At 39.1% G+C, this 26,136-nt stretch overlaps 1 protein-coding gene across 3 annotated transcripts in view; it reads left to right on the top strand.

The window, feature by feature from the left end:
* Window positions 1-26,136, top strand: part of opcml (opioid binding protein/cell adhesion molecule-like) — a 291,135-nt gene that overhangs the window by 184,340 nt on the left and 80,659 nt on the right. For all 3 annotated transcript variants that reach the window (XM_020085436.2, XM_069509961.1, XM_020085435.2), the window contains one exon: window positions 20,044-20,279. In XM_020085436.2, coding sequence (XP_019940995.1) covers window positions 20,044-20,279 — 236 coding nt within the window. The remainder of the gene's footprint in view (window positions 1-20,043; window positions 20,280-26,136) is intronic.

Here is a 26,136-nt window from a genome sequence, read left to right on the forward strand (position 1 = left end):
CATTTTGATCCATTCTAACAGAAACTGCACGTCATGGCGGCAAAGAACTAAATGCAAATGCATATTTTTGCAGATTGTTCCTCGTGCAACAAACATTTATTCCAGTCGTAGAGAAACCAGAGATGCCTGGGTGTCCACAAGTCCATACAGAGGCACACACATGACTGCCTTTTCCAGTGCTATACCTGAGGCTCACCAGTGGCTGGTTTGATTGCCCAGTAGCTCGCGTCAGTGCCAGGGTCTGATGATGAGTTCAATCTCAACTCATGCGGTAGATGAGACATTTGCACCATTTGCGTCGTCCAGGGCCAGAGACATGGAAGTTGCGTCGTTGCATGGCCTTTGTTTGGAATCTCCAATGCCAACATGATCCACTCAGTTTCAGTCACCACTGTTTGTAGCACCAAGCGATACAACCAAATTGTATTAAATTTAAAGTGATAATAAATATAGGATGCAATGACAGAGTCATAATGAAAACATGACAAAATAATACAATATGCTTTGGACCACTCCTGCACAACAGTGTAGGAGTGGTCTCTATCTTTGTGTTTTGTTAATGTGTCACTCATAAAAATGCATAGAGGTAGGTCCCATCAGCTGTGCTGTGACTGCTGAAGATCTGGATTTTTAACAATACCCCAATATCTATAAACAAATACATACAGCAAAGCTCTTTCTAACACACTCTTGCACAAACTAACTCCTCCAGTGGCTTAAGATATTTTGCGCTCCTATAAATAAACAGACTGGGTTCCTCCCTCAGCTGTTGGGAGTTTAGGTCGTGGTTAACACTTTGGCCCCTATGCTCAATGCATCTGGCTCTGCAGCGGGTGAGTGATTATTGGCTCTGACCTCTTGTGAATGGTGTGGTACCCTGGACATAGTTAGCGCTTCCCTTCTGTGTAGCAGGAATATTGGCTCAGGGATTGCTGTTTGTGCTAAACAAGTTTTCCTCCAGGTTTGTGCTGAGCATGCAGAGGTGACCTTGATCTGTAGCACCTCAATACAGGTAGCAGCATGTGAGCACACTTCTCAGTCTGTACTCAGCAAGGCTGCTGTGTGATGTTGAAGGAAAGATTTTTAGTTAAAATGAGAATTTAGATTTTCTCTTTTGAAACTAGCAGAGACCTGCAGCCACGAGGTAGTGTCCTGTCATACTGTGAAGTCTCACTGTGTTGAGGGTTTATCTAGCCACTTATTTGATCTACAACAGTGAATATCAGGTTGTTGCGGGTAACAACTCTCCCCCATATTGGTGGGTTTGTGGATATTACCTACAAGAGTACAGAACCTGTTGAAGAGTCAAACGTGTCACGTTTTCAAGTACTAAGATGACCTCTCTTTACTTTACAGAATATTATCATCATCCAAAGTATCTGACTTACGTATACTAAAGTTAAAAAAAGCCGTTTGACAGATTGTTTGTGAACAGCCGTTATGTAGTGCCACCTTTTCAGTTAGAATGTCAGTTTGAGTTAAGATGATACTGACTGCATGTCTTTAATAACGCTTATTTCATTTAAATCTGATAGCACAACTTGATACAGGACAAATGACCATTCTGTTTGCTGATTTGATTCCAATCTGTGTCATTTTATTTCTCCCACCAGAGTAATAAACCACTGATGGCACCCAACATTTGGAAAGGTTACAGTCACTCAGAGAACATGTCTGAAACTGTCATGATGTAATCAATTTAAAGACGACTAAATCAGCTCAAAATGACTTTCTAGTGACTACGATGATTGGAGTGAGCACACGTTGATGCCTCTGTCACTCCTGCTTAGCATTTTAACGCAGATAGAATAATGATGTTGGATGTGAATGATGCTGGGATTTTAACAGTATTAGCGAGTGAAATGTGGTAATAAGATGAGATGTGGCTTGTGAAATAGATTTATTTTAGAATACGTGTGTTTGGGTAGAGTGTTGAGGAACAAGGAGAGCAGTGTAAGAACATACAACTGAATATAAAGTGGACATTACCTCCAGGTGCTGTATGAATGGTATGGAGGGTGAACTTGTCTTGATTTGCCCTCCATGTGTGGACTATTTGAGATGCTGATCCAAGATATATTGTGCCATTCCACCAAAGCTGACAAATATTCAAACACACGCTTTAAATTTCAGTTGTTTAGGGTCAATCATTTCGGAAAAAAGCAGTTATTAATAGGGTAGCTGTGGCTCAGGAGGAAGAGCGGGTCATCCACTAATAAGATGTTCAGTGGTGTTATCCTCATCTTCTCGAGTCCTATTGTCCAAATGTCCCCTGGCAAGACACTGACCCTAAATTGCCCCTGACGGCTGTGCTGTGAGAGTGGAATGTGCGATAGAGAAGCGCTATATATAGAAGATCTGTTTGAATGTGTGTGTGTTAGTTCTAGTGTAAGGCACTTTTTCTTGTTAAGACTAGAACTGTGCTATATAAATACAGTCCATTTTTAGGTGCTGCCACAAATGAAACACACTCTAAATGTTAGAGGCCAACATAGCTGCTCCTGGAGAAATTATTTCATTTTGAAATGAAGACAAATCTGGTGCACCAAATGAGCTCACCTTAAAAAGCAGCCAACCACACTGACACAGCCCAGTTAACATGTGAAAAGAGCAGAACTGCAACACTGGACGCTTTCAATTACATAGAGAATCACTCTTCTGTAGCGAGTGACGATTCATGTCACTTGAGGTGGAACCGTTTACATGTCGGGCGCCCGTTACAAGCTACACCAGTGCTTTGTTGCTTATTTACCACTAGGGAACTGCATACATTCTATTTATGATCAATTTACATCCAAGCGACATAGCTTACAGTCTCATTACTGTTCTGACACATGCTGTAGTCAAGCAGCAACACTGAGCAAAACAACACATATCATGATACAAGCATTATGCAGTATTATTCTAAATAAGAAATGGTATTTTAATAGCTGAAGTATTGTGAAAACCTAAAGTCAGGGCTACTGAGAATTATGTTGTGTAGCTTTACGTTAAAGCTACACAACATTAGCGGGTTTTTCACCAATTTCAAAGGCCACACGCCATTTACCTCTTGTGAACAATCACTCTTAAGAAAACTTGAACACGAGTGTAGAGTATGTTAAAGCAGCCACAGCATCTTAAACAGGCGAGAAGAACAAGAGCGAGACAGAGTACATGAAGGAGAGAGTGGACCGGGTGTGACTCAGGTCTCAGTTCATCAGACCTGAGTAGACGTGAAGACCATTGAGAATAATCCATGGAAATTTGTGTATGCACACGTCAGAATAAATATTTAAACAAAATACTACATTGAGATGAAATAAAACCCACTTAACAATTAGCTGCATTATCATGGACTCTAGCTTTAGCTGGTTGCAAAAAGTGCCTCTATAAACACACAAATTCCAGACCAGCATTTAATAAAATAATGAAGTAATTATATGGTTGATTATAGTGAAGGCAGTGACCTGTGGACTTTTTCACATCTGGTTGATGAAATCCAGAGCAGCCAAATCCTAAATCTAACATGGAGAGCAAAAAAATAGCCTATATATATATATATATATATACTGTATCTGAAAATACATGCTGAGTTTCTGGTGGTTTTTATCAAGTGCCCTGAGGTATGAAAACATTCTACTTTCTGAAAATTGTAGAACGACATCCCATTAATCATACCATCAATTTCCCTCACGGGGGTCGTTAAAGTTTCATCTAATCTCACCCCTGTGAAGTACTTCATAAGAATAAAGACTTAAATTTCAAGGTGTCTCCACCTCTGTATGACACAATGGACTGATGAGGGAGTATTCAGGGTACACACAAGCAGCTCTTAAGGAACAGCTGCATGGCCATTTTACTCCGAAATGTTAAGCATGTCAAACATATTATAACTTAATGGATGTGCACAACATCTAGAAAAGTGTGAGCAGGTCTTAGAAAGACTTTGGAAAAAAAAAAAACTGTGTTCATAGATTCCATTAGATTCAAAGTGCTTAAAGACTAAAAAAATATGTAATAAGAAATAAAGGAAACATGATGAAAGATTAATAGTAAATCAAGAAAATGACAAAGTGTAATTTCAAGGAGAACAGAATAAGTCTGGAACGGTTAGCAGACTGCTCCCACATGATGTGAGATGAAGTGAATATATGAATGAATGAATAAAGGTTGTTTCTTTTTTCTTGTAAAATTAAGTGAGACATATTTTGGTCTCAAAAAGTATTTACAGTTGAAAATCAATGGGCACAATAATGTTTTCGACTGTATTACAATTCTAATGCTAGTGCCTACATTATTAATTTTAACTTGGTTTTTAAGAAGCTGTAGTTAACAGGCGAGATCTCAAGTTATTTTGAGAACCTTTTGGTTTTCATTTTGCTGTTATGGAAAAATCTTAAATAGTTCTGTTGCATACTGTCTATTAAAATGTCAATTTATCTGTAGGCTCCCAGGCTGAGGCACCACAGTGGCAGTGAATAAAGCTTGCAGGAGCTCACACACATATGATCTTGTATGTTTGTCCAATAACACCTGAGACAATGCTGGTGATTTCACCTCACAATGACAGGATGGGTTTCCCTGATCCTTGGGGTCAATGTAAACGCCACAAACAAAGATCACTCATCCCCATCAAACATACCTTAGCTTTACACTGTGGTATTGGTGGCATCTCAGCACCTCATACAAATCCCAGAGAGGAATGACTGCTGCCATTTGTCACAACACCTCAACAAAGCCTTGGTCATGGGATTCTCCCTGTGCCAAAACGGAGAACCGACTGGATCTGTCAAGCACATCAATATGTTCTTGAATATGTCGCAAGGGGTGTCCATCTAGGATTGTCTTTTGGTCCTGGATCCTGTAATCAGTACAGAGCCTTGAGCTCCCATCCTTCCTGCAAACACAAACAACTGCAGCAGAGCTCAAGGACTTAGATTTTACCATCAAGTTCTTTGCTGATAACTTTCGATATACGTCTTGATTGCTGCACTGGAATGTCATCCTCCCACAGTTGGGATAGCTGGTCTGTTCAATCTTTGCCCACCATCTTGTTAAATGGCTGGATGCTCCCAAGTAGGGGATGTTGTGTTAGATGGACAGCAGATCTCATCCAGGCCATTGCAAAGATGTACCTGCTATAGTCAGGGTGTTTGACCTCGGAAGAGTGCCACAGGAGGAATGAAACCAGCATGAATCAAAGAATTAATGTGGGCAACCTGGCCGCGACAACATTATAATCATCCTGCCTACTAATGCTCACCTGTGCCTGGGTATGACTGGGCTTCTGGGTCTATAAAATGTTGACAGTTGCATCAGCTTGCCATTTTCAATCTCCATTGCCTCTCACAGCAATTCAGCACTAATAACTGCGACTTCAGTTCCATCCTCCTGCCTTAGGATAAGCTCTTGATTCACATTGAAGTCCAGTATTGGTCTCACAAGGCTCACACACTTTTGACGGGGGAAGTAGTTTAGCTTTCACGAGAGGACAGTAATACTAACTTGGTCACCAGAATCTAGAAAAGGAGTCATACCATAACCACCGACATTACATTTTAAGGAACACATCTCAATAATTACCTCAGTTAATTGTTGTGATTTAGATTTTGCCTCAGTTGGTGAATGAAAACAGAACATGACTTTTCCTTTCTTAACTCTCTGTTCTATTGGTTGGGCTGACAAGTACACTTAGATGGTGTTGGCTTTGTGGCTGCTGCTATAACAATCAATAGGTCTTGCTATTATGCTTATCACTCAAGAGATTTAAATGAATGCATTATGTGGTGTGTGCCTCATATTTAATACCAATATCTGTCTCGATGCAAATATGACATTTTGTGGAATCTATAAAGAGTGCTGCAGTGGAAACAGTTCTGTAGGAATCTCTCTTGCTCTACTGATGTCACTGCATCCTTGCTAGTGAGCCTAACCTTGAAGTTGTCAGGCTTTATCATACAACTAACTGCTCTGGTGATTTTGCCCTCAGTGTGCATTTCTTTCAATCGTTGATCAGTCTGTTTACTGATATTACTGTAACATATATCACATACACCATCCCCTATTTGTCTGCCATGTATTTTGAATCCTCCTCCTTTGAAGGAGATGGATATATTTGAGGGCAATCATGCTTTAAATTGTGCTGGTGGAATTCGGTCAGTGATTCAATGAGGTGGCAACATGATCTGTGGAGGGTGGGACTGGTTACAGTCATTGTAAGCGAGTTGAATCTCGGTCATGTGTGGAGTTAGGAAGGCACTACCTTGTTTAAAGGTTCAGTGTGTAGGATTTAGTGACATCTAGTGGTGAAGTTGCATGTTGCAGCTGAATGCCCCTCACCTTACCCTCCCTTTCCAAACATGAAAGAGATCCTGTGGTAGTCTTAATCTATATTTCTGCCGATAGATCCCTTTCAAATAAATCATACACACGGACCTTTAAGTCTTTGGCAGCACCCATCAAAACTAGACATCATCTTTTTTAGCTTTGACTCAAGGGCATTAGTTTGAGATGTCATATTTTTTGTTGCAGTTTCACTGTGTGTATATTTAGCTTGTGTGGTGATATGAACACCATTAGACCTTCAGTGAAATATTAGCTTCAGATACTGTCATTCGATCTTTTAGAAAAAAGTACTAGTTGTTATGGAAGTTTTCTGGAAGCTGGTGAAAAGAGAACTCAGGCAGCAGCTGGTGTCTTATGCAGAAGATTTTAATATTGACTTGATGCATCAAGGAGACCAGAAGGTGGAACAATATTCAAACGCTAACAGAGTAACATGAGCAACTGTCATCCCCAAGTCTGAAGATGTCTCCCACAGCATCCTTCCTCTACTTGTGTCACCCATTCCAACTGCACATCCATGAAAGGCTAGAATTTCTGTGACTCTATGTTACATGCAGATGTTGACCCAGAATAGAAAAGCACTATATGCATTTACAGTATATAACAGTACAGTTCATTGAGGTAGTAGGCGTTCTCACCACTGATGGGAACTTTTAATTGCTGTTCACGTACCCCTGCTCAGCATAAGATTATTTTACAGTGGTGTATGACATGGAGTCATTCACCTTTATTTCACTGCAATTTTTTACTCAGTCATAGTTGCTTGTTAATGGATTGAATTTGGCTTGAATTGTAATTGAGACTGGAGACTTTGTGATTCTTAGTAGTGTAAGATGTTCCTACTTCCAGTAAGTTTCTACCTGTTTGTTTCTAACTGACATCACTTATTTTGCTTCAAGCTGTTTTTCAAAAGAGATAACACTAATGGTGTAGTGATTGCATGTCATGGTCATTATCAGACTGCCACTATACACACTCACAGCTGTCCGACTGTCTGTGCATACACCCACCATTGTAATGACTAAGAATCCTTGACATGAGCCTCAAGGCCGCCCACCAGTTATCTGTTTCTTAATGATTAATTGTGACATGGCAGTAGGATCCATTTGATATATGTACCAGCCAGTACCCATGACCTTGAATAGATGAATAATAAGTGAATAATGATGAATAATTTATGATAATCATTTGTTGTACTTTTGGATACCTTGTGTTCATAGAGAATACGTGTTTCCACCATATGTAGCCACCCTGGTGGTTCCAGCAAATTGTTTAATCTGCCTGAGTCTTCCAAAAATGGAAGAACGAGTAAGGGCAAATGTAACCTGTGAGAGGAGTATGGCAGGTTCACTAATACTTCTTCATAAATTGCAGAGAAAAAAATTATTTATCAAACTTTATACAAATAGATGGCAAATATCACAAAATATGAATTGTTTAATTTAAACAGTTGAGGTTGTGATTAAGCATTTTGCAAAGCAGCAGGTAAGTCGATTACCATGACATTATGATATTTGATAATGACATTGTATCAAATAACAATGTGAAGAGAAAAAGCTAAAAAATGCCAATGTACACATGCCATATAAATGAAGCATTGCATTAGTTCATGCAGGACACAAAGTCATGTGCTCAGCTGTCAGCTACTGATTTATGGTTGCTCGTCAGTCACTCACCAATCACAGCCCATTCTCTCACCAAAGCAGTCCCTTTAAATACGACCTCATCCTCACTGATCCCTGCTCAGCTACACTGCCACCCACGCCTGCTGCCGGCAACTTGCCTCCACCACCCCAGCCTCCACCTTTTAGCACCAAGTCCAAACACGGTCATGGTAAACGATATTCCTCTCAAACAAACGTATCTTGCCTGCTACGCCCACCAGGGGGTTCTGCATATGTTCCCTGTTTTATCTTAGCATGCTGCTCAGCTAATCCAGGGAACATCCAAAGAATTGAGCCCTCAGCACCAATCATAACTGCATCCCCATTTGCAACAAATGGGTAAATCATGACAAAGTGTTCCTGACTGAATTGCCACAGGGGTTGGTTGAGACCACAAAGAGCTATAAGGGAGGGAATACTGGACTTGTTTTTATCAGATGGACACAAACTGCTCAGAATAAATGATAATGTTCTGGACAATGTGGAAATCAAGTTACTGTTTACATCAAGTTCAAATATATGTCAGTGTTGTTTTCAAAATGTACTTCTACCTTTAAGTGGTCAGAAAGATTAAAAGTAGTTAGTCAAACTAACAATATTGTATGAAGATACCTTATTTCATCAAAATGTGCTGCAGTAAAATTGTCACTTGAGAAAGAGTATGTAAGTACAATAGGCAAAGTACCACTTAACTGTTTTGGTTTTGTTGAAAATACTATTTACTTGTTCTTCAAACTACTTTAACTCGCCCAAGATGGATTGTAACCCAGGGACTGCCAAACCCGAGGCACATTGAAGCCAATCTCAAAAACTATTTGGGGGGTTTATTTCAATCAGAGTATAAAGTAGCACAAAATTAGCATACAAGAAACTGGCATGTAGCCTCAGCCTTAAGGAAATATGAGGGGGGTTCAAATATGTCTCACCTAAATTGCCATGGAAATGTATTCTCTCAGACTAACATGGGAATAGTTAGTTGTGTTCTTTTTACAGCTGCACAATGAGCCATTATGAGTATTTGTCCAGTACATATACATTTTCAAGTGTAACTTATCTGCATAGTATGATTATGTCAGCGTCACCGTGCAGCGTATGTTACAAAGGAAATCTACATTTGACACTAGAGACTCACGGGGGAGCTGAGCTAACAGAGGATTCCATCGACTTGTGGTTTGAGTCCGCATGTTTTGCTCAACTACAACATTGTTAATTGCAGAAGGTCTGTTAATTTTGGTTTCATTCTTTTTGTATTTTTCATAGTATACACTTTATATCCAACTTGTCAGAAATAATAAAGTGAATAGTTTACAGTCGGGTGCTTAATGCCTCTGGCCTAAGTATTACAGAAAACGAATGGATAGTTCGAAGACCAAACTTTTCTGATCTAATTAACCATCAGTTGCTGTTAAGAAATGGTCAAATCCAGGTTCAGTTAATTAGGATCCATCAAGACTTTTCACTGATTTTTGGACCCACTCTATGAAACATTTCCTTGGTTCAGCTGTATAAGCATTAGTGCAGTGGATTGAAATGATTGTAGAGACATAACATTTGTACTGAACTCATCTGCAAAATGTTTTTTATTGATGAAATCTGTAAGACCACTGTCCCTATGGTTCTGCTCACGGCGGCTGAACCATGATCACAGAAACCACTGTGGACACCATGACATCAATTTTAAGAGACAATCGATTTTAAGACACAATGTTCACTCCGGGCAGTCAATGTAAACCACTATACCTGCATGTCAATGTAATTCAGTGGGGGTAGTGTTAAATGCTAATGTAGCATGAAGCAATTAAGTGTTTTGTTCGATTTAATTTGAGGTATCCATTCCTGTGGTTCTGATGAAAAGTAAACTATTTTCAAACTTTGACACTGTTGTGGGTTTAAACCCCTTGTTGTATCTAACATTTGAACTGTCATGTTTACAACCAATTTGCATGTAAATGAACCATCTACTGTTTCAAAATACTAAAATGTGTTTGGCTGTCAAAGCCAATTTCCTTGCCGTACCTAAATAAATTATTAGCTGTGAGTAAAACCAGCGGGTCAGTGGCTGAGCATCAAGCAACATATTCTATGCTTAAAATGTCTGTCACACTTGTCCTGTGGGGGTGTATTTCTCCACTATTTCTGATTCACGTCTCGACTTTGATGGAGCACTGTGATAGAACTGGATCCCCATATGGCTGTCTCCTCTGACCCTGCAGTGGCAGAAGGAAATGACAGTATGAGTAATGCTATTCATCCAGTGTGGTCCATTGGATTGAAGGCTTGGCATTGTGTGGTGAGAAAACAATAATCTGTCTTTAATATGAATCCTTTGTCACCTGTTCTGTCCGGGGGACGAGGCAAAGCGAGAACTCCCCGTGTCGTAACCTTCTCCTTTCAAGCACATTTTCCAAACAGCTAAATTTGAGAATTGTTGTAGATTAGTAGAAAATTGAAAATTGAATAGGTGCTGAAATGTGTATCGTGATGATCATTACAGAGTAGATTTAGTTTTTGTTTGGCAGTTGTTGGCTCATTGTTTGCTATTAAGAATCATTTTGCACAGGGTAGAGAGATTTCTATTTAATCCTTATATCTTGTGTCAACATGGCACTTCACAGGACAATGCAGGGCCTCATGTGTCAAGACAAGCAGTCACACTATTTGTATTTATTTATTAGAGTCTTTGCTAGACTTTACCTGTAGATGCATAAGGAGGGAGCTGACTCACAGATGTGTCTGGTCATTGTCTGTGTCCTCACTGCAGCACTGGGCATACTAGACATGTTGTCTTTTTATCAAATGATACTGAAGAAGCAGCATTTCAGTTTGTGTTTCTGGCAGCACATGAAATATTTATACACACACACACACAAGGAAGATTCTAGGTTTCAAGAATAATACAATAAAGCACAGAATCCAACCTGTTGGGTGGGTGAGCAGAATGCTGACAGTCTTCATGTGATTGTCATTCTGGGGATTGTTCTGTTTATCAAGGGCTCACAGTTGATACTTTCATTCTTGTGGAAAACATGTTCTCAAAGTTTGGCTGAGAAAAAAAAAAAAGATTTTCGACCCATTATTACATGAGTTGAGTGCATTCTATTGTGTTTTATCATTTTTGTCCTAGTTTCCAGAAAATAATTTACAATTCCCTGTGCACCACGGCCCATGTTGCTGTTGACAACAATGCTAGCATGGTGAAGATGTAAACCACCGTTTGGCTCCTTCATTCACAGGCAGCTGCTACTTTTAACATGACAATAAGCCCCTTCACTTCAAAACTGTAAACCTGCCTGTGAATGCTGCCATTTCTGTTTGGTGGTGTGTAAACACATTTGAGTAAAAGTGTTTGTGCACCTTGACAGGCTTCCTCCAGTGTCAGTATGTAACATCTAACCAACAAATAAAGTTTTTAGGGGGACAGAAGCAAACGAGAGAGGACACAGACATGGCTGGGCCATATGGCAAAACTTATATCAAGAGAAAAAAAATCATATCAGTCAGTATCAGTAATTATCACAATGAATGTCACATTATTATTTTTGTTTTACATATAAAGACTTATCTTTGCTCCTGAGGGAATGTTTTGAAGGTTTTAAACTCTTCTTGATTAGGACTTTATCACACTTGCCAAACAGCAAATTTAACAGATATGAGGTAGATCAGTGAAGCGTTACACATCCTCAGTGTGCTTGCACAATGCATAAGCATTGCATCAATATAAATATCACTGTGATTATTATTGTTCCTGTTTTTGCACCCAGCTCTTCTTCAGGCACAAGCAGATTTGGATGTAGACAAGAAATGGACAGATCCTTTAATACACAGGATAAGTGGTTATAAATAATACACTTTTTCATTTGTAAATGAATGGATCTTTGGCACAGTAGAGCGTTATATGTGTTCGCTTTATTAAGGGAATGAATATTGCAGCTTAACCTTCTGCTATTGAAGTTTTGCTCATTGTATACAATTCAGAACATACTCTGCAGAAAATCGATTACTTACATGTGTAGCAAATTTTATGTCGATGAAATAGTTAAAATACCCCGATAGTCTACATCATTGTTATTTATCTTATCTGATTTATCTTAACCTCTTTTTAAAATGTATTTTAGAACCAGTTATTTTGTATTGTTTTTCACTTCAGCCATTTACATTATTTTGTGTTATGTTTATCATTTGGGTACCTATAAAGGCATGTTTGTTAAATGTTATATATGATAAATAAATAATTTAAAAAAAGATCAGCTGTTACTGTACGCTCACAAGTCATTTGAATCTTATGCAGACTCCTGCTAACAGAAGAAGTGGTTTGATACTGCATATATCCCAGAATTGTGCATGCAGTAAGCATTCATTGTGCAGCTACAGATAGGAGATGTTGGTTTTGTGATGTTAGTGATGTAATACAGATAAAGGGGAGTGAGATATCATTTATCAGTGAGATACAATCACAAACTGATTACAGGCTGTATTGTTTCCCGTGAATCCCACATACTATTTAAATTCAGTGTTGGGGTTGCTGGCTGCCTGGAATAATGAAAAGTAAAGAAGGAGGTTAAGAATAAAGTCCATTTAAATGACTATTACTGTAGAATATATCAACCACATCTTACAAAATGGGGTGTAGTGCTGGGATGACCCTTAGATCAGCAATGGCTTTATATCCTGCCACCATTAGGTGGTTGGGCACTCAAGAGAGCATGGAGGAATTCATTTGAAACGCAAGCATCATCACAACAAGCACCAAGCACAAACCATTTCGTTGTGAGTTGCAATTTAGAAAAGTGCACTGACTGTCAGCTGAGTGTTGCGGCAGGACAGTTTGTGACAGGGCCACCCATTGTTGGCCCCTCTCCAAGTGCTGGATCTCTCAGCCAATTTGAAAGCTGTCTGCTCTTAAGGGGTGAGATCTTCCCATCGTGTCAGCAAAGTGTCTTTGATGGGTAAAAACCCTGTCAATACTATGTACAAAATAAATAAATGATTAACACAGATTTTCAGCAACAGATCGACGTAACCCTTGGATTATGATTATAATAAAAGGGATTCCCTAAAAACCTGTTAATTTATGTATTGTGTGATTAAACACACACCTATCTTTGTAGTTCCGTCTGCTTTGGATAGCATTATTTAAGTTTCGACCCCTTCCTAGTATCAGGAACAGACAGGGCTTCCAGCAAGATATAATGTCTGCATTACATTCTGGTCTAGCGAGTCTTTTTCCAGTAGAGACTTTGGTTTATGCTCTGTTTTTATGATTGATTTCTCCCTGTATCCCAGGTGAATAGTGCTGCCATTGTAGCTGAGAAGAAAGTATCTGAATGTATCTGCTGTGCCTTTTATCTGCAAAAATCAGAAAACAGGCAACTGAAGACACAACTAGACCCAAGAGTTTTGTGTAGTTTAGGACAATGTGTGTGCCTTTTTTTTGAAGGACACTCTCCTGATAGTACATATAGCAAACAGCATATCCATTCAGTATTCACTGTGTACTTTACGAAGGTTTACATGATTTCAGCCAGAGAAATGTTTGCTTCCCCCTCCATTACAATGCAATCCAGTCAAAGTTTGTGGTGCACAGTAGAGAGCAAGTGAAATAACCATGTTTTAATTTGTTGGGATATTTTGTGTGGTTGAGTTTTTCAAAATGGCTCCTCTTGCTTGTTTGCACCAAAAACAAACTCCGTTGTTGGGGTTGACGAGCGATACTGCTCAAACTTACTAAAGCTATCTGGAAAAACAGATATCCCTCCAGGTAAGTGGCCCAGTTTCCCCTCTAAAGGTCAAAGGCATACACGGGAAGGTCAATGGTTTGAATCCATGGAGCAGCTGGGAGCAACGCAGGACAAAAAATAAAAGATTAACAATGCTCCTCTTTTCAGAGTAGCTACTGACAAGGTGCCCTTGAGCATTTAACCTCTGGTAGCTCAACGGGAGTGACTTAGTGGCCTGCAGAGGAGGACTGAACTGAGCAGCTCCCAGTGTGAGTGTGCGCACCTCTATGAATATGGAGCAGGACAAAGCTCAACACTCTCAACAAAACTTGCGCTCACCCTGTTCACAGAGGAGTTACTGCACCCTCACCCTGCAGCCCCTTTCCCCTTTGCAGTGACTTGGCATGTGTTCAGCTGAGTCGTCCAGTAACACAGGGGCTCCTGCCAGGGAAAGAGCCGGAGAGGAAGATAACTTGTAATATTTACATTTTATGACCCAATTTATTGCTGTACTAAGAAAACACTTAGTTGAGTGCTTTTTTCAGCTAACGCGTGTACAGGGGATTTCAAGTACGCCGTGCTGGCCCTGACATTAACATCATAATTGAATCTGTTTGTTGACAGACAGTGCTACAGGAGAATCTCTCGCTTAAACTGATAATTTGTGTGAAAGAATGGTCCCTGTGCAATAGTTTGGGAAATATGGGGCCCCAAAACTGACAATATTTAATTAACTAGTGCAGTGGCCATTCTAAACATGTCTCTTTAGAAAGGACTAGTTGCTTGACCTGTGAGTGAGTCCTCCTTCAACAGTTGTACAATAAATTGTCACTTTTTTATTTTTTGTGTGCAGGACATTGTGGGCATAGTTTTGTATAAACAGTGTAGATTGCATTCATCCTGCCTGGTTTATCTGTAATTACGATTGTAAAGTCAGTGTTTTTCATAGAATCAAACTGAATCTGCTTCATTACTGCTCACGTGTGTGGCTTGTATATACATTATACAGACAGATGTTTGTGTATAGTCAGTCTTGTCGACATAAACAATTAAATTAAGTATTTACCATTCAAAAAACACATGATCCATGCTGGCAGGTAATCGCCTGAACCTGGTTAAATTGTAACTTTTCATAAACGACACTGTAAGTTCGCACCCAACTGTGGCAGTAACAGTTTCACTGGACACATAGACAGTTTCTTATTGGCTGGGAACTTTTTGAAGATTAGATAGAAAGAAGAGTGAGAATAGAAATCTGAGAGAGAGTTTTGTGCCAGATCTGAACGTGAAATGAAGAAATAATGCCCTTTAAAAGGAAAACCCAGCTCTACAGTAATGATAGGAATGCATTTATTATTTGCTCATGTAACTTGATCAAAAGGACTTCACCCAATAGATTTTTTTATTTTTTTATTTATCTGGTTAGAAGCTCAGACACTTCCTGGCATTGTCAAGTGGCATTGGTTTTGCTCCTGTAGTCGACTGGACTGCAACATGGAAACCATTGTCAATGTGGCTCCTGTCTCAGTGCAATGACAAATGTAGAGCAAGAGACCTGGCTATATTGCTAAGCAAGCAGTTGCTGTGACTTAGTGATTAAGTAGAAATAATGACGATTGAAAGTAGAACCCTCTTGAGTCCTGCAGCTCTCCTTATAGCCTAACTGGACATTCAAATCTTGTGCTGTTAGTTTAGCACTTCTTAGAACAACGAACTGATGTCTCCCGCTACAGTTCAAAATTCAAAAGTCTGTATGTTTTTAAAATGTTTGCAAGATGATCAGAAATTTGCTAACTACTTTATGTACATTAAATATGAATTTTAAAAACAATTAAATTATAAAATCATAAAGTCATACATATGTTTTATGTATATTTCTATCCTGCAAAATAGGCCACACAAACCTGGTAACTCTGCAGAGATCCTACCAGTTATTCCTGCTGTATATGGAACTCTGATTTAATAGCCTGGGCTTTGATTTGTTTTGCAGTTAGTTAGTTTCATGTAAAATATGAATAGTTCTCAGGAGTAAATAAAAAGGACACATTTTAATGGCTGCTTTTAAGACTATCAGAGCCTCTATAGAAATCGTGTTTGTGCAAACTTGCTTACTGCAGGCTTCAACTCGAAGTTTCACTTTCCGTCTCAGCTTTGCAAATATCCCTCTTCTAGTTGAAGGTCATTTTTGGAGCCTTATTCTTAAGCGCTAGAACTTCTCCAACTCAGTGGCGGCTGGTGAAAAATATTCTTGATGGGGCTCTGCCGTGTCATACTCAGTTTTCAGTGACCATCCCACTGTGATTTAACACAAACTGCAGAATACCAGTTCTTTTTGAAATAGTAGGACTTATTTAATCAGTAAACAATAATACACGTCAGTCATTTTGACACAGACAGCCAACAGTTTACTGCATACTGCACAAACGAACTTAAAAAACTTAACTTAGAAAACTAAATCAGAATAATATATACACAAATAATGATCAGCCGATTGATAAATAATGTAAATTATTGATAGTTGTTGCCTTCGTGCTCAGATAGTAAGTAGAGACTTCTTCATCATTAGACTACAGACTGAGTCTGGTTACTAGTGTTTAAGTACACATTCCTGAAACATACACAGTGCTATTAACAAACACTATTAAGACAAAATAAATTTACTGCTGGATATCTCATACTCTATACATCCTGCTAGCCACGCCTTTCTGCTGTACCAGTGGTGGGAAAATCCTCGGGTGTATGCTTTACCTTTTTCGCTGGCTTGTTGGCTGCATTTAATTTCGGGTTAATCTGGTCCAATTCCTTAAATACGCAGTTTTTCCACCAAAGTTCTCCTCTTGAATGGAGGTTGGAGAAGAGATTGTACTGAATATGGCGGCTACAATGCTGCTTCGTATGTACCTGTGGCCGTCATTGATTTCCTCCACCACGACACTGAGGGACTGGGCTTGGGGCGCTATCATGATCGCCCTTTGGGCATTATTTGTGACGATCTTGATTGCCAAATTTACTTTGCGTATCTTACCCAGCAACAGTCCCTTTTTGTGCCCCGAACACTCGTTTCCAACACATTTAAACACACGAATACTTAAATAATTGATCATAGCTAATGTTACATTTTTTAAAATAAAAAATAAATAAAAAATAAATACAACACTCTCCACAAGGGAGGGCGGCGCCCTAGTGCTCTTTGTTCACTGCTCCAACTTCTTCTATCTGTTGTGAAAGAGTCAGAGTGGTACCACATGATGAGTGCATGCAGCTTTTCAAACGAACAGTCCTGTCTTGCTGCATTTTCTGATGCTTATTGTCCAGCACCTTGGGCTGTATTGTCTTGGTATTTGGAATTCTTTTCAAATTGATTGTCTCTTGTTTGATTCCACTTGCTTCCAACCATATACCAGCTCCATCTCGGCTTCCTTTACTATCAGACTGATCCACCGAGTTTCCCCAAATAAACAGCCTCGTCCCTCCAAATCCCTCTCACGCTATTAATTTCCCCGTATCTGGCAGCCTCACAGTCCTCACACATCATTTTGGGCAGGACGTGTCAATCTGTGGATGGTGGACCTAAATCTAGTTGTCTTTATTTGTTGTTTGCTGTGAATGTCGTGTGTCACTCCGGGGTGAACAAACACTGCCTGCTGTGTGGAGCTCCCCGATTGATGTGGTATATGGACTGTGTGTGATAACTTGTGCTGAGACATGCTGACTAATCAGCCAGATGGTGAGGGCTTTGTGCACCAAATTCATTCTACCACATCTGCAGGATTTCTCAAACTTCAGGGTATTTTGGATTAAAAAATAAAACATTGTTTTACAGATCATACAAACTACTGCCAAATTTATGAAATTCATTAATTTGAAGCAGTGGAAGAAAAAAAGTACTAGCTTTAAATGGTATGGATACCCCAGAGGATATGTGTGTAATTTTCTCATTCATTCGTTTATATTATTTTGCCTTGCCAAAGTTATTGTTTTAAACTTGTTGAACACATCTGATTGGCAGAGGTGAACAGTTCCTGTCGGTGTTCGATTGACATACAGAACTCATATAAAGTACATCCAGAATCAAACAATATATTTATTAACATCTACATTGTTATAAGTGCAGTACCTTTGTATTTAATATTGTGATGCTACATTGCATGCAGGTATTAGTATATTGTGAATGCATCCCAATGTCGATTCACACAAGTTATACAAACAAACAAATTAATAATATAATTTATATTTATCAAACCATCACGGTCCACTTCTCCACCACCGGTCTTTGTTTTCAGTCTGTTTCAAAAACACACATCAGTCACATCATCATCGAAGCTAAATGCAGTAATAACAAGTAGAGATGGTTTCCACTAGCTGGATCCAGTTTGGATCCAGTTCCCAGGTTTACTGTCCAGGTTTATTACGCTCTGATGCTAACAAATCTCTTAACCTGTTTTTTGTTTGTTTTTAGAATCTCCCTTTGCCCTTTTTATTGGCAATGTGGAGAGCAGGCGTCTCATGTTGAGCCAGCACTGCCCGCAGCTTTGTTTGAACACCAGCAGCTGCACACTGTATCAACTGCAGCTAATTAATGAAATTCCATAGCGGTACAAATGATGTCTCTTCTTTTTACATCGTTCAACAAGAACAACTCTTGAAAAAAGATCCAATTGTTCTGATATATTACTTAACAGTTTTACATCTTAATTAGCAAAGAAGCAATAATAATTTCCTCATGTTTATCAGAGTGATATCGATGTAGGTATTTTAGGTTCTGTTTCACTGTTTATCTGTTTAAAGAGAACGTAAAATGTGTATAGTATGTTTTTAGTGTCGTTTCCCTTGCAGCATAGAAGCCTTTCAGGGTATATGTTTGTTTTTTAACGCACTTGCCTCTTGATGCTCTTTAGATCAAGCGTGGAAAACAATGTCAGTGTGCACATCCTCTGTGTTTGCAGGATTACCGGCGTCACACGTCACATTCTCATGCTGTTATGAGCTCGTACAATGCATATACCCGTCTTGAACCATTTTATGAACATGTTGATTGATGTAATTGAAAGGATGAGGCACAGTGTTCAGTGATACGTGCCTCAGATAGAACACAAACACATCTTCTCCTCAGGCACAAACACGAGGTAATTTCCAAACCATGTTCGTCTCACATCAGCATCATGTTCATCTGGCGCTCCACTTCACAAACGTATCTTCGAAAACGTTTTGTACACTCTAAGATAAGGTTTAGAGATTGTCTTCAATTAAGTCCAATTTGCCATTCAAAACAGTCGGGAAACAGTTTAACACTAATGTGATTTCTAGGAGACAGGCTGGTCGTTAATTTCAGTACTTTAATGATGTAAAAATATAAATGATGTGTAATAATTTGACACTGTCATGACATATTAGTTCTATTTATTTAATCTTTTCAAATCTGCGTTAACTTTAAGTGTTGCATTAAACTGTCTGATCACTAGATTTTACAATGTATAGCTTTGTGTTCAATATAAACTTAAGCAGGAACTGAAGCACCAGAGTTGATTTTAAGAAAACTTTATCCTCAGTCTACAACTTTTAAATCTAATTTATGCAGAGGATTGTACTTCAATTTGGCATTTTTACAATGTACACTTTAAACTGCCTTGTCGTCAAAATTCCCCCAAATTTCACTGTCACAATCAAAATGATGTCTTTTTTCTTTTTTGGAACTTTTACGTCTTAGAGCAAAGAATAATTTATGCCTTTGTGCCGGCGACGGCCAATTAGGTGTTTTTGGGTTGTCCATCTGTTTTTCCCTTCTCGTTAAAGCATTATATCAATAAAGCCATAAGGGAATTTCTTCAAGTTTGGTACAAACATTCACTTGGACTCAAGAATGAGCTGATTATATTTTGGTGGACAAAGGTCGAGGTCACAGTGTTCTCTCAAACCAATGTTTTTGCATTGTGATGACTATATATCCTGAACACTTTGTGCCAAATGTGACAGGATTCCTTCAGACATTCACGTGGACTCAAGGATTATCTGATTAGATTTCAGTAGCCATATGTCAAAGGTCAAGGTCACAGTGACCTCACATCCATGTGAATGTGATTTGTCAGGACTGCCCTGAGGGGATTTTATTACATCTGACACAATTTGCTTGGACTGATTAGAAGAATTTGGTGGACTAAGGTCAAGGTCACTCTAAATATTATAACTCTGGAACCTCAAGGGAAAACATTTTGCATTTGGCTTGGACTCACAGATTTAATTTTCGTAGTAAAAGGTCAAGGTGGTCTCAAAACACATGTTTTTAGCCTCTTCATGCTTAAAACCTAAACGTTTTTTCCTTTCTCTTCTTTAACCAGATGCAACGTGGACAGTAAAGTATCCCGAGTGGCATGGCTCAACCGAACCACCATTCTATTCGCAGGAAGTGAGAAGTGGTCTCTGGACCCCCGCGTCATCCTGATGGAAAACACAGCCGTCACAGAGTACAGCATCAAGATCCAAAACGTTGACATCCACGACGAGGGGCCCTACGTCTGCTCCATTCTCACAAACAAGAAACCAAAATCCACAAAAGTGCATCTCATCGTTCAAGGTAAGACGCTGCTACCTTCCCACTGACTGCATTCAGCTGTGAGAGATAAGAGCTAGAACGGTGGTGTATTGGGAAACATTAGAAATCCCAAGCTCTTCTTGTGTGGGATCTGACCAGTAAAAGCTTTGAGTCGAATGAAATAAGAAATCTTTGCTCTTCTGTTTTAGGATGCTGTGATTAGATGGAATTCAGCGAGTGTTAGACCTGGAGATGAAACTGGGATTCAATCTCGATTTAATTTCAGATTGCTGATAGATATTGATTTCGGGCACAGTACACTGAAAAATGTCCTGGCCCAGTTTCTTTGCAAAGTTCTACTCGATCAATTGTCAACCTTGAGACTTGTCTGATGAAGTCAGGTTCTTTCATGGTGAGTTTCCACAAACAATTAGCACCCCCACAGGTCAAGACCTTGTAGCTGCACTAATCAGACAATTAACAATTTAATTAAATAGTTATCTAAAAAAAAAAACACTAAGACAATAACATATATTAAGAGAAGGCTGCTGACAAACCCCTGAGGTGAAACTTCTGACGTTTTGAAATAAGTTGAGGAAAAAAAAACATCTTTGAGAATAATTATTCCTTTTCTCTTATAAAAGACATAGCAACAATGAGATCTCATGGGAAATAATTGACATGAACTTCAAAAAATATTCACTTTCATGTAACCATAATTAACATATTTTTTTCTCACTGTAGAATTCATAATGATATCTCATTAACTGCGATTGATGCCAAGAAACATACCACCATGGCTTTATTCAAAGAACAGAAATATGTTCCCATGAATTAAATATGTCCTTTTTTTCTTCCATTGGATTGTGTCAAATAATGGTCATTAATGTTTTGAGCTTTTAATGTGATGAGCACAAATAATTTACAGCCTGCAATTGTATGTCACCGTTTGTATGCACGCAGCTGTCGACATGTGTGAGAACGTTTTCTCGCTCAAAAAAGGTTTTGATAACTCGAGGTCAGCATAAAATCTAGGTTTTTTTCATTGCACTTCTGGCAATAATACACCTAGTATACCTTTTCTTGACAGGTGTCATGTATGCATTGGTAATGTAATGATGTCTTTGTACAATACCAATTTTTCCTGGATATGAAAGAAATTCACAGAGAACTAAAGCTGTAAACTGAACAAGGAAACCCCATGATTAAAAATATCAAGGCCTGTCATAATAACACATTTTGTTGGACGATATTTAGTTTGAATAATTAACTTAATTGTAACATTTGAATTAGAGTTAAAAATATTAAAATATCCTGAATTCATTTTTACATTTTTAATTAAAACATTAATAAAATAAACCACAGAAAAGCAAAACAATTTATAAATTGGACAGATAAAATTTACTCCCTGGCTCTGTTACTAGAAATTGAATTAATATTCAACATTTGCCACAGGAAATATGCTCGGTAAACAGGACGGCTATGATTTACAGGAGTTTTTTGCTTTGTATTGTATTAGGTTAGTTTTCCAACATTTTCTCAATACACAGACAATCACATTTATTTAGTAATTAATCAATAGTGCTGCATCATGAATCCAGGTGGCTCTGGTTACTTCTGGCTGTGCGCGTCTTGTGTGTAGCAGAGATTATGCACAAAATCTTGGACTTTTTTTGGATGTGTTAAAATCCTGTCTCACAAACTCTAGAGCGAATCAAATAATAATAATAAAGTAAACATCAGTACTGCTCTTGTGATGACTGTGTTTATGGTTTACTACTACTCGTTTTGTATTGGTGATCCGTTGCGGATACCCCATATTCACACTGTTTGTCGCCACTGTTAAGTTCGCCGGAGTTTTGAACCCAGAACGCAGGACAGACTCAACAGTTTATTGACAAACTGAGAATAGTAGCGAGGATCACGCGGTGGGCAGGCAGGACAGCGGAGGAGTGGCAGGTGAGGGGTTCAGGGGCTCAGTAGACAGGAGGGGGGTGTAGTGAAGGCCTCTGATGGTAGACAGGCTAGCAGGTGGTAGATGATCAGGAGTTGGCAGACTGGCAGGCAGGGATGGCCCTGAACAAAGGGAAAACAGGGCGTTAGGTTAGGACAAAAAGCACAATACAATTACAGGATGGAGGAAACGATCCGGCAAAACCTGGGAGGAAAGCTGGGGTTGAAGTACTGCAGGAGCTGATTCGGTGATGAGCATCAGTCGTGCCACACACACGAACAGACAGAGACACACAGGGAAAGGTTGGAGGAGAGGTGGAGACCATGACAACCGCCTTGTTCACCTAAACAAACTTTTCTCTGGCATCTCCGCTTCACTGTCCGTGTGTCAGTGTGTGAGTGAGTGCAAACTCTGCAGAGGAGAGGAGGAAATGACACTCAAACACAGAGACACACCAGCTAAATGTTTGGCGCACGGGGGCGACCAAGGAAATGTCCTCTTCTGCTCCAACTGGACAACATCGTTGGACTTTGTCTGATGGTCAGTGACCATCGAGCCTGTAACCTGTAGTTCATAACTTAACTTCACTGTTAGAAATATTCCTGCAAACATCTTTGATGATGTCTGATGGTCAGTGTGATGTGAATGATGAATGTTTCATGGATATGACTTTGTAAGCTGATGCCACTTCTCTCACATCTTATTCATCTCTACACTATCAGTCAATATATTGATTACTTATTGAAATTTGCAGAATTACTATTCAAGTCTTTTTTTAAATTAATTATACAACTGATGCAGCTGCACTGATACACTGTTCATGCTTTGTTGTAGCGTAAGCTTTTTCTGGTTTTGTGAAGGTATCGGTCACGAAATGTGATCTGATATTCATCACGCAATGTGCTCAAGGTGGCGACACAAAAACATTTATAATCGTTTGTGTCTTTTAGCCTTTAAAAGTTCAAAGTGTTGGTGGACCATTAACAAACCTATGGATTTAAAAGTGATCTAGACATCCAATGGCAACGACAACCATACCTGCCGCAAAGCCGCTCCAGTCCTGACATATTCTTCAGACGTCTGGAGTGCATGACTTCCTGAGCTCATTCCATGGCATCTCTGCGAGGTGAAGGTCGGGGCTCTGACTGGGCCACTCACATTTACCTTGATGTTTAAGGTCATTGTCTCACTGCATCAGCCAGCTTCTATTAGGCTTCAACTGACCAACAGCCACCCTGACATTATCCTGTATCCTGTAGACACAGTAATTAAACCCACTCCATTGACAGGCTGTGGATTGATGAGTAAGTCCACTCTATTAACCCTTTGCAGCTTTGTACTTCAAACTTCGAACAACAAAATATGATCATGATTTGAGACGGAACTTGACATACATTTAACTCATTGTTTGACTGCTACTGTAAATGACATTTTCAATGTATCTATTATATTTATTAAACACCACTTTGAAATTAATGCATTTGAAATCTAAACAAGACAGAATGGATGCATATATTTAAGTGTTTGCATATTTTTATTAGTTCTCCAATGTGTTGGATTCAAATTATGTTAAGATTGAGTTTGGAATCGAGTGGTCATTGACAGAAAATAAAGATGCTTCAATTTGAATAGATGCAAAGGGACATTCTCGACAATGCAAGAGAAGACTAACATTTCCATGAAAGCTTGTTACACACTTTTTTTTATGTCATTACATGGTGTAGAGTGGAATACGGGTGAAGAGAGAGAGGCCCAGGATAGTAATTATTTCATGCTGCCTTTTGTGTTGTATTTCTGTACGGCTTCTGTCTGTGAGCATAATCCATAATGATAGTTGCTATGACATTAATGTCGTAGACTTTGTGATATTTATGCAGGCAGTCCTGCTGTTTAATTGAGTAGAGAGACAGCCATGCAGTGAAATCAGATTCCCCATGCTGACACTAGTTTTAGGCCCAACTGTGGTGTAATGCTGCGTTCACATGTCCAACGATGTGAGAGTTTTTCTGTTGTGAGAGCATTTTGTAGGGAGGCCCACAGACGTATGTCCCACTCTGGACTGATAAGTGAATGAATACAATGAAAGGCAAAGACAGATCAGGTCAGTCCGTGGGGAATGTTAGTGGTTCCCTTTGTCCCTGCGGGTGTACTCCTCTCCAGCACTTCAGAAATGGAGATTGGTGCTGAACCTGTACACAGAGAAGGACTCTGGAGGCTAACATCAATCAGCACAGTGACCTTGTCAGCTGATACCCTCAGGAATACAGGGCATCTGCTCCCATGGTGACTGTGCACAGGGACATGACTTACTGCGGTTAAGCCACACTACACGAAAGAATAATATCTTGGAGTGCTTTGCAATGCATGCTGTAAGGATTAAAAGAAGAGTGACGTGAACTCTTATAACATCAACATCAAGAGGCTCCATTGTATTTTGTTACATTGTAATTTCAGTAACTTCATTTCTTTCTCTGTGATCAACATTTGCGGTTTCTTTCTAATAGATTATCTCTACACTATGGACACATCTTTGTCAAGCATAAATGCTACTTGTGCTGAGAAAAGACATAGTCACCCTTTTGGTCTATGCGGTTGTCAACTTAAAGGTTCAGTGTGTAGAATTTTGTGATATCTAGTGTTGAAATTGCATGTTGCAGCTGAACACCCCTCACCTCACCTTCTCCTTCCAAACATGAAAAAGAACCTGTGGTAGCTTCAGTTGTCATAAAAACTCAAGAGGTGTTTAGTTTGTCCAGTCTGGACTAATGTAAAAAATGTGGCGGCCTCTGTAGAGAGGGTCCCCTTGATGTAAATATAAAGTATTTAAATATAAAGGTCTTTTCTGGGGTAAAGAAAACTACAATTTACATGAAACGAACGAATGAAAACACGATGACAATATAAAAATTCTGCCAATAGATCCCTTTCACCCAAATCTTACACACTGGACCTTTAATGCAATTTTTTAAGAGTATTTGCAGAGGTACTAGAACAGTTTTCGAAATCAAGGATAGGATATGAAAGTTAGTAGCTAATGATGACTAAAATTATATCTCTGCTGTTCAGCAAATAATACAATATATGAAACATTACCACATGCATTCAATACTGGTATTAAATTAGATGTTTTCATTTAAAGTTGTCATTAGATAAATAGCTCAAACATATAGTAAATAGTCAATTCTGGTAAATCAGTTCAATTTGAAAGGCTGAAACAGATATGTCACCCAGATTATACCTTCCTGTTCTATGACACCAGTTGTTCCCACCATTACAAGAAATAACCTGCTGAAACCCCTTGCGATATCCACAGCCCCAGTCAACATCTTTAGCCAACCGGACAAACTCAATTTGGTTGTCATTTCATTTTTGTCCCCTGACTTTTTTTGCGCCTCAGCTGGCCTGTAAACAGCTGAATTGCCTCCCCCTCTTTACTGCATGCTGGTTCAAACTCTCAGCACATCAAGCACACACAGCGTTCTCCCCACGCAGTCTGCTCATCCATCGGGCCATAATGCTTTTCATGATGCGAAACAGAGCAGGCCACTGGTGGGGGGAGCCGGGATTTCGCTTTGGTTGTAGATTTATCCCAACTTTGATTTGCCTGCATGAAGCCAGTAATAACAAAAGAAGACACATTACTTTTAATATTTCAATAACATGGGAATTTTCCATCTTATTGTTTTACATAAGCTCAATATAAAGGATTACATTTAATGTGGTGTCTTCTATAATTCTGTGTCATGTAAACATGTTAAATGACTGATTTCATTGAACTGAAAAGATGCAAGAAAAGTATTTGATGAGATTTGCATATGTTTATATATGTATATATATATATATATGTGTGTGTGTGTGTGTGTATTCATTGTTTCGTGCCATTGCTTCATTGTAGGGCTGATGGCAGCATGTCTCTCTCTCTCTATCTCTCTGTGTGTCTTACAC

Source organism: Paralichthys olivaceus, chromosome 15 (genome assembly GCF_024713975.1).
Source record: "Paralichthys olivaceus isolate ysfri-2021 chromosome 15, ASM2471397v2, whole genome shotgun sequence".
NCBI lineage: Eukaryota > Metazoa > Chordata > Actinopteri > Pleuronectiformes > Paralichthyidae > Paralichthys > Paralichthys olivaceus.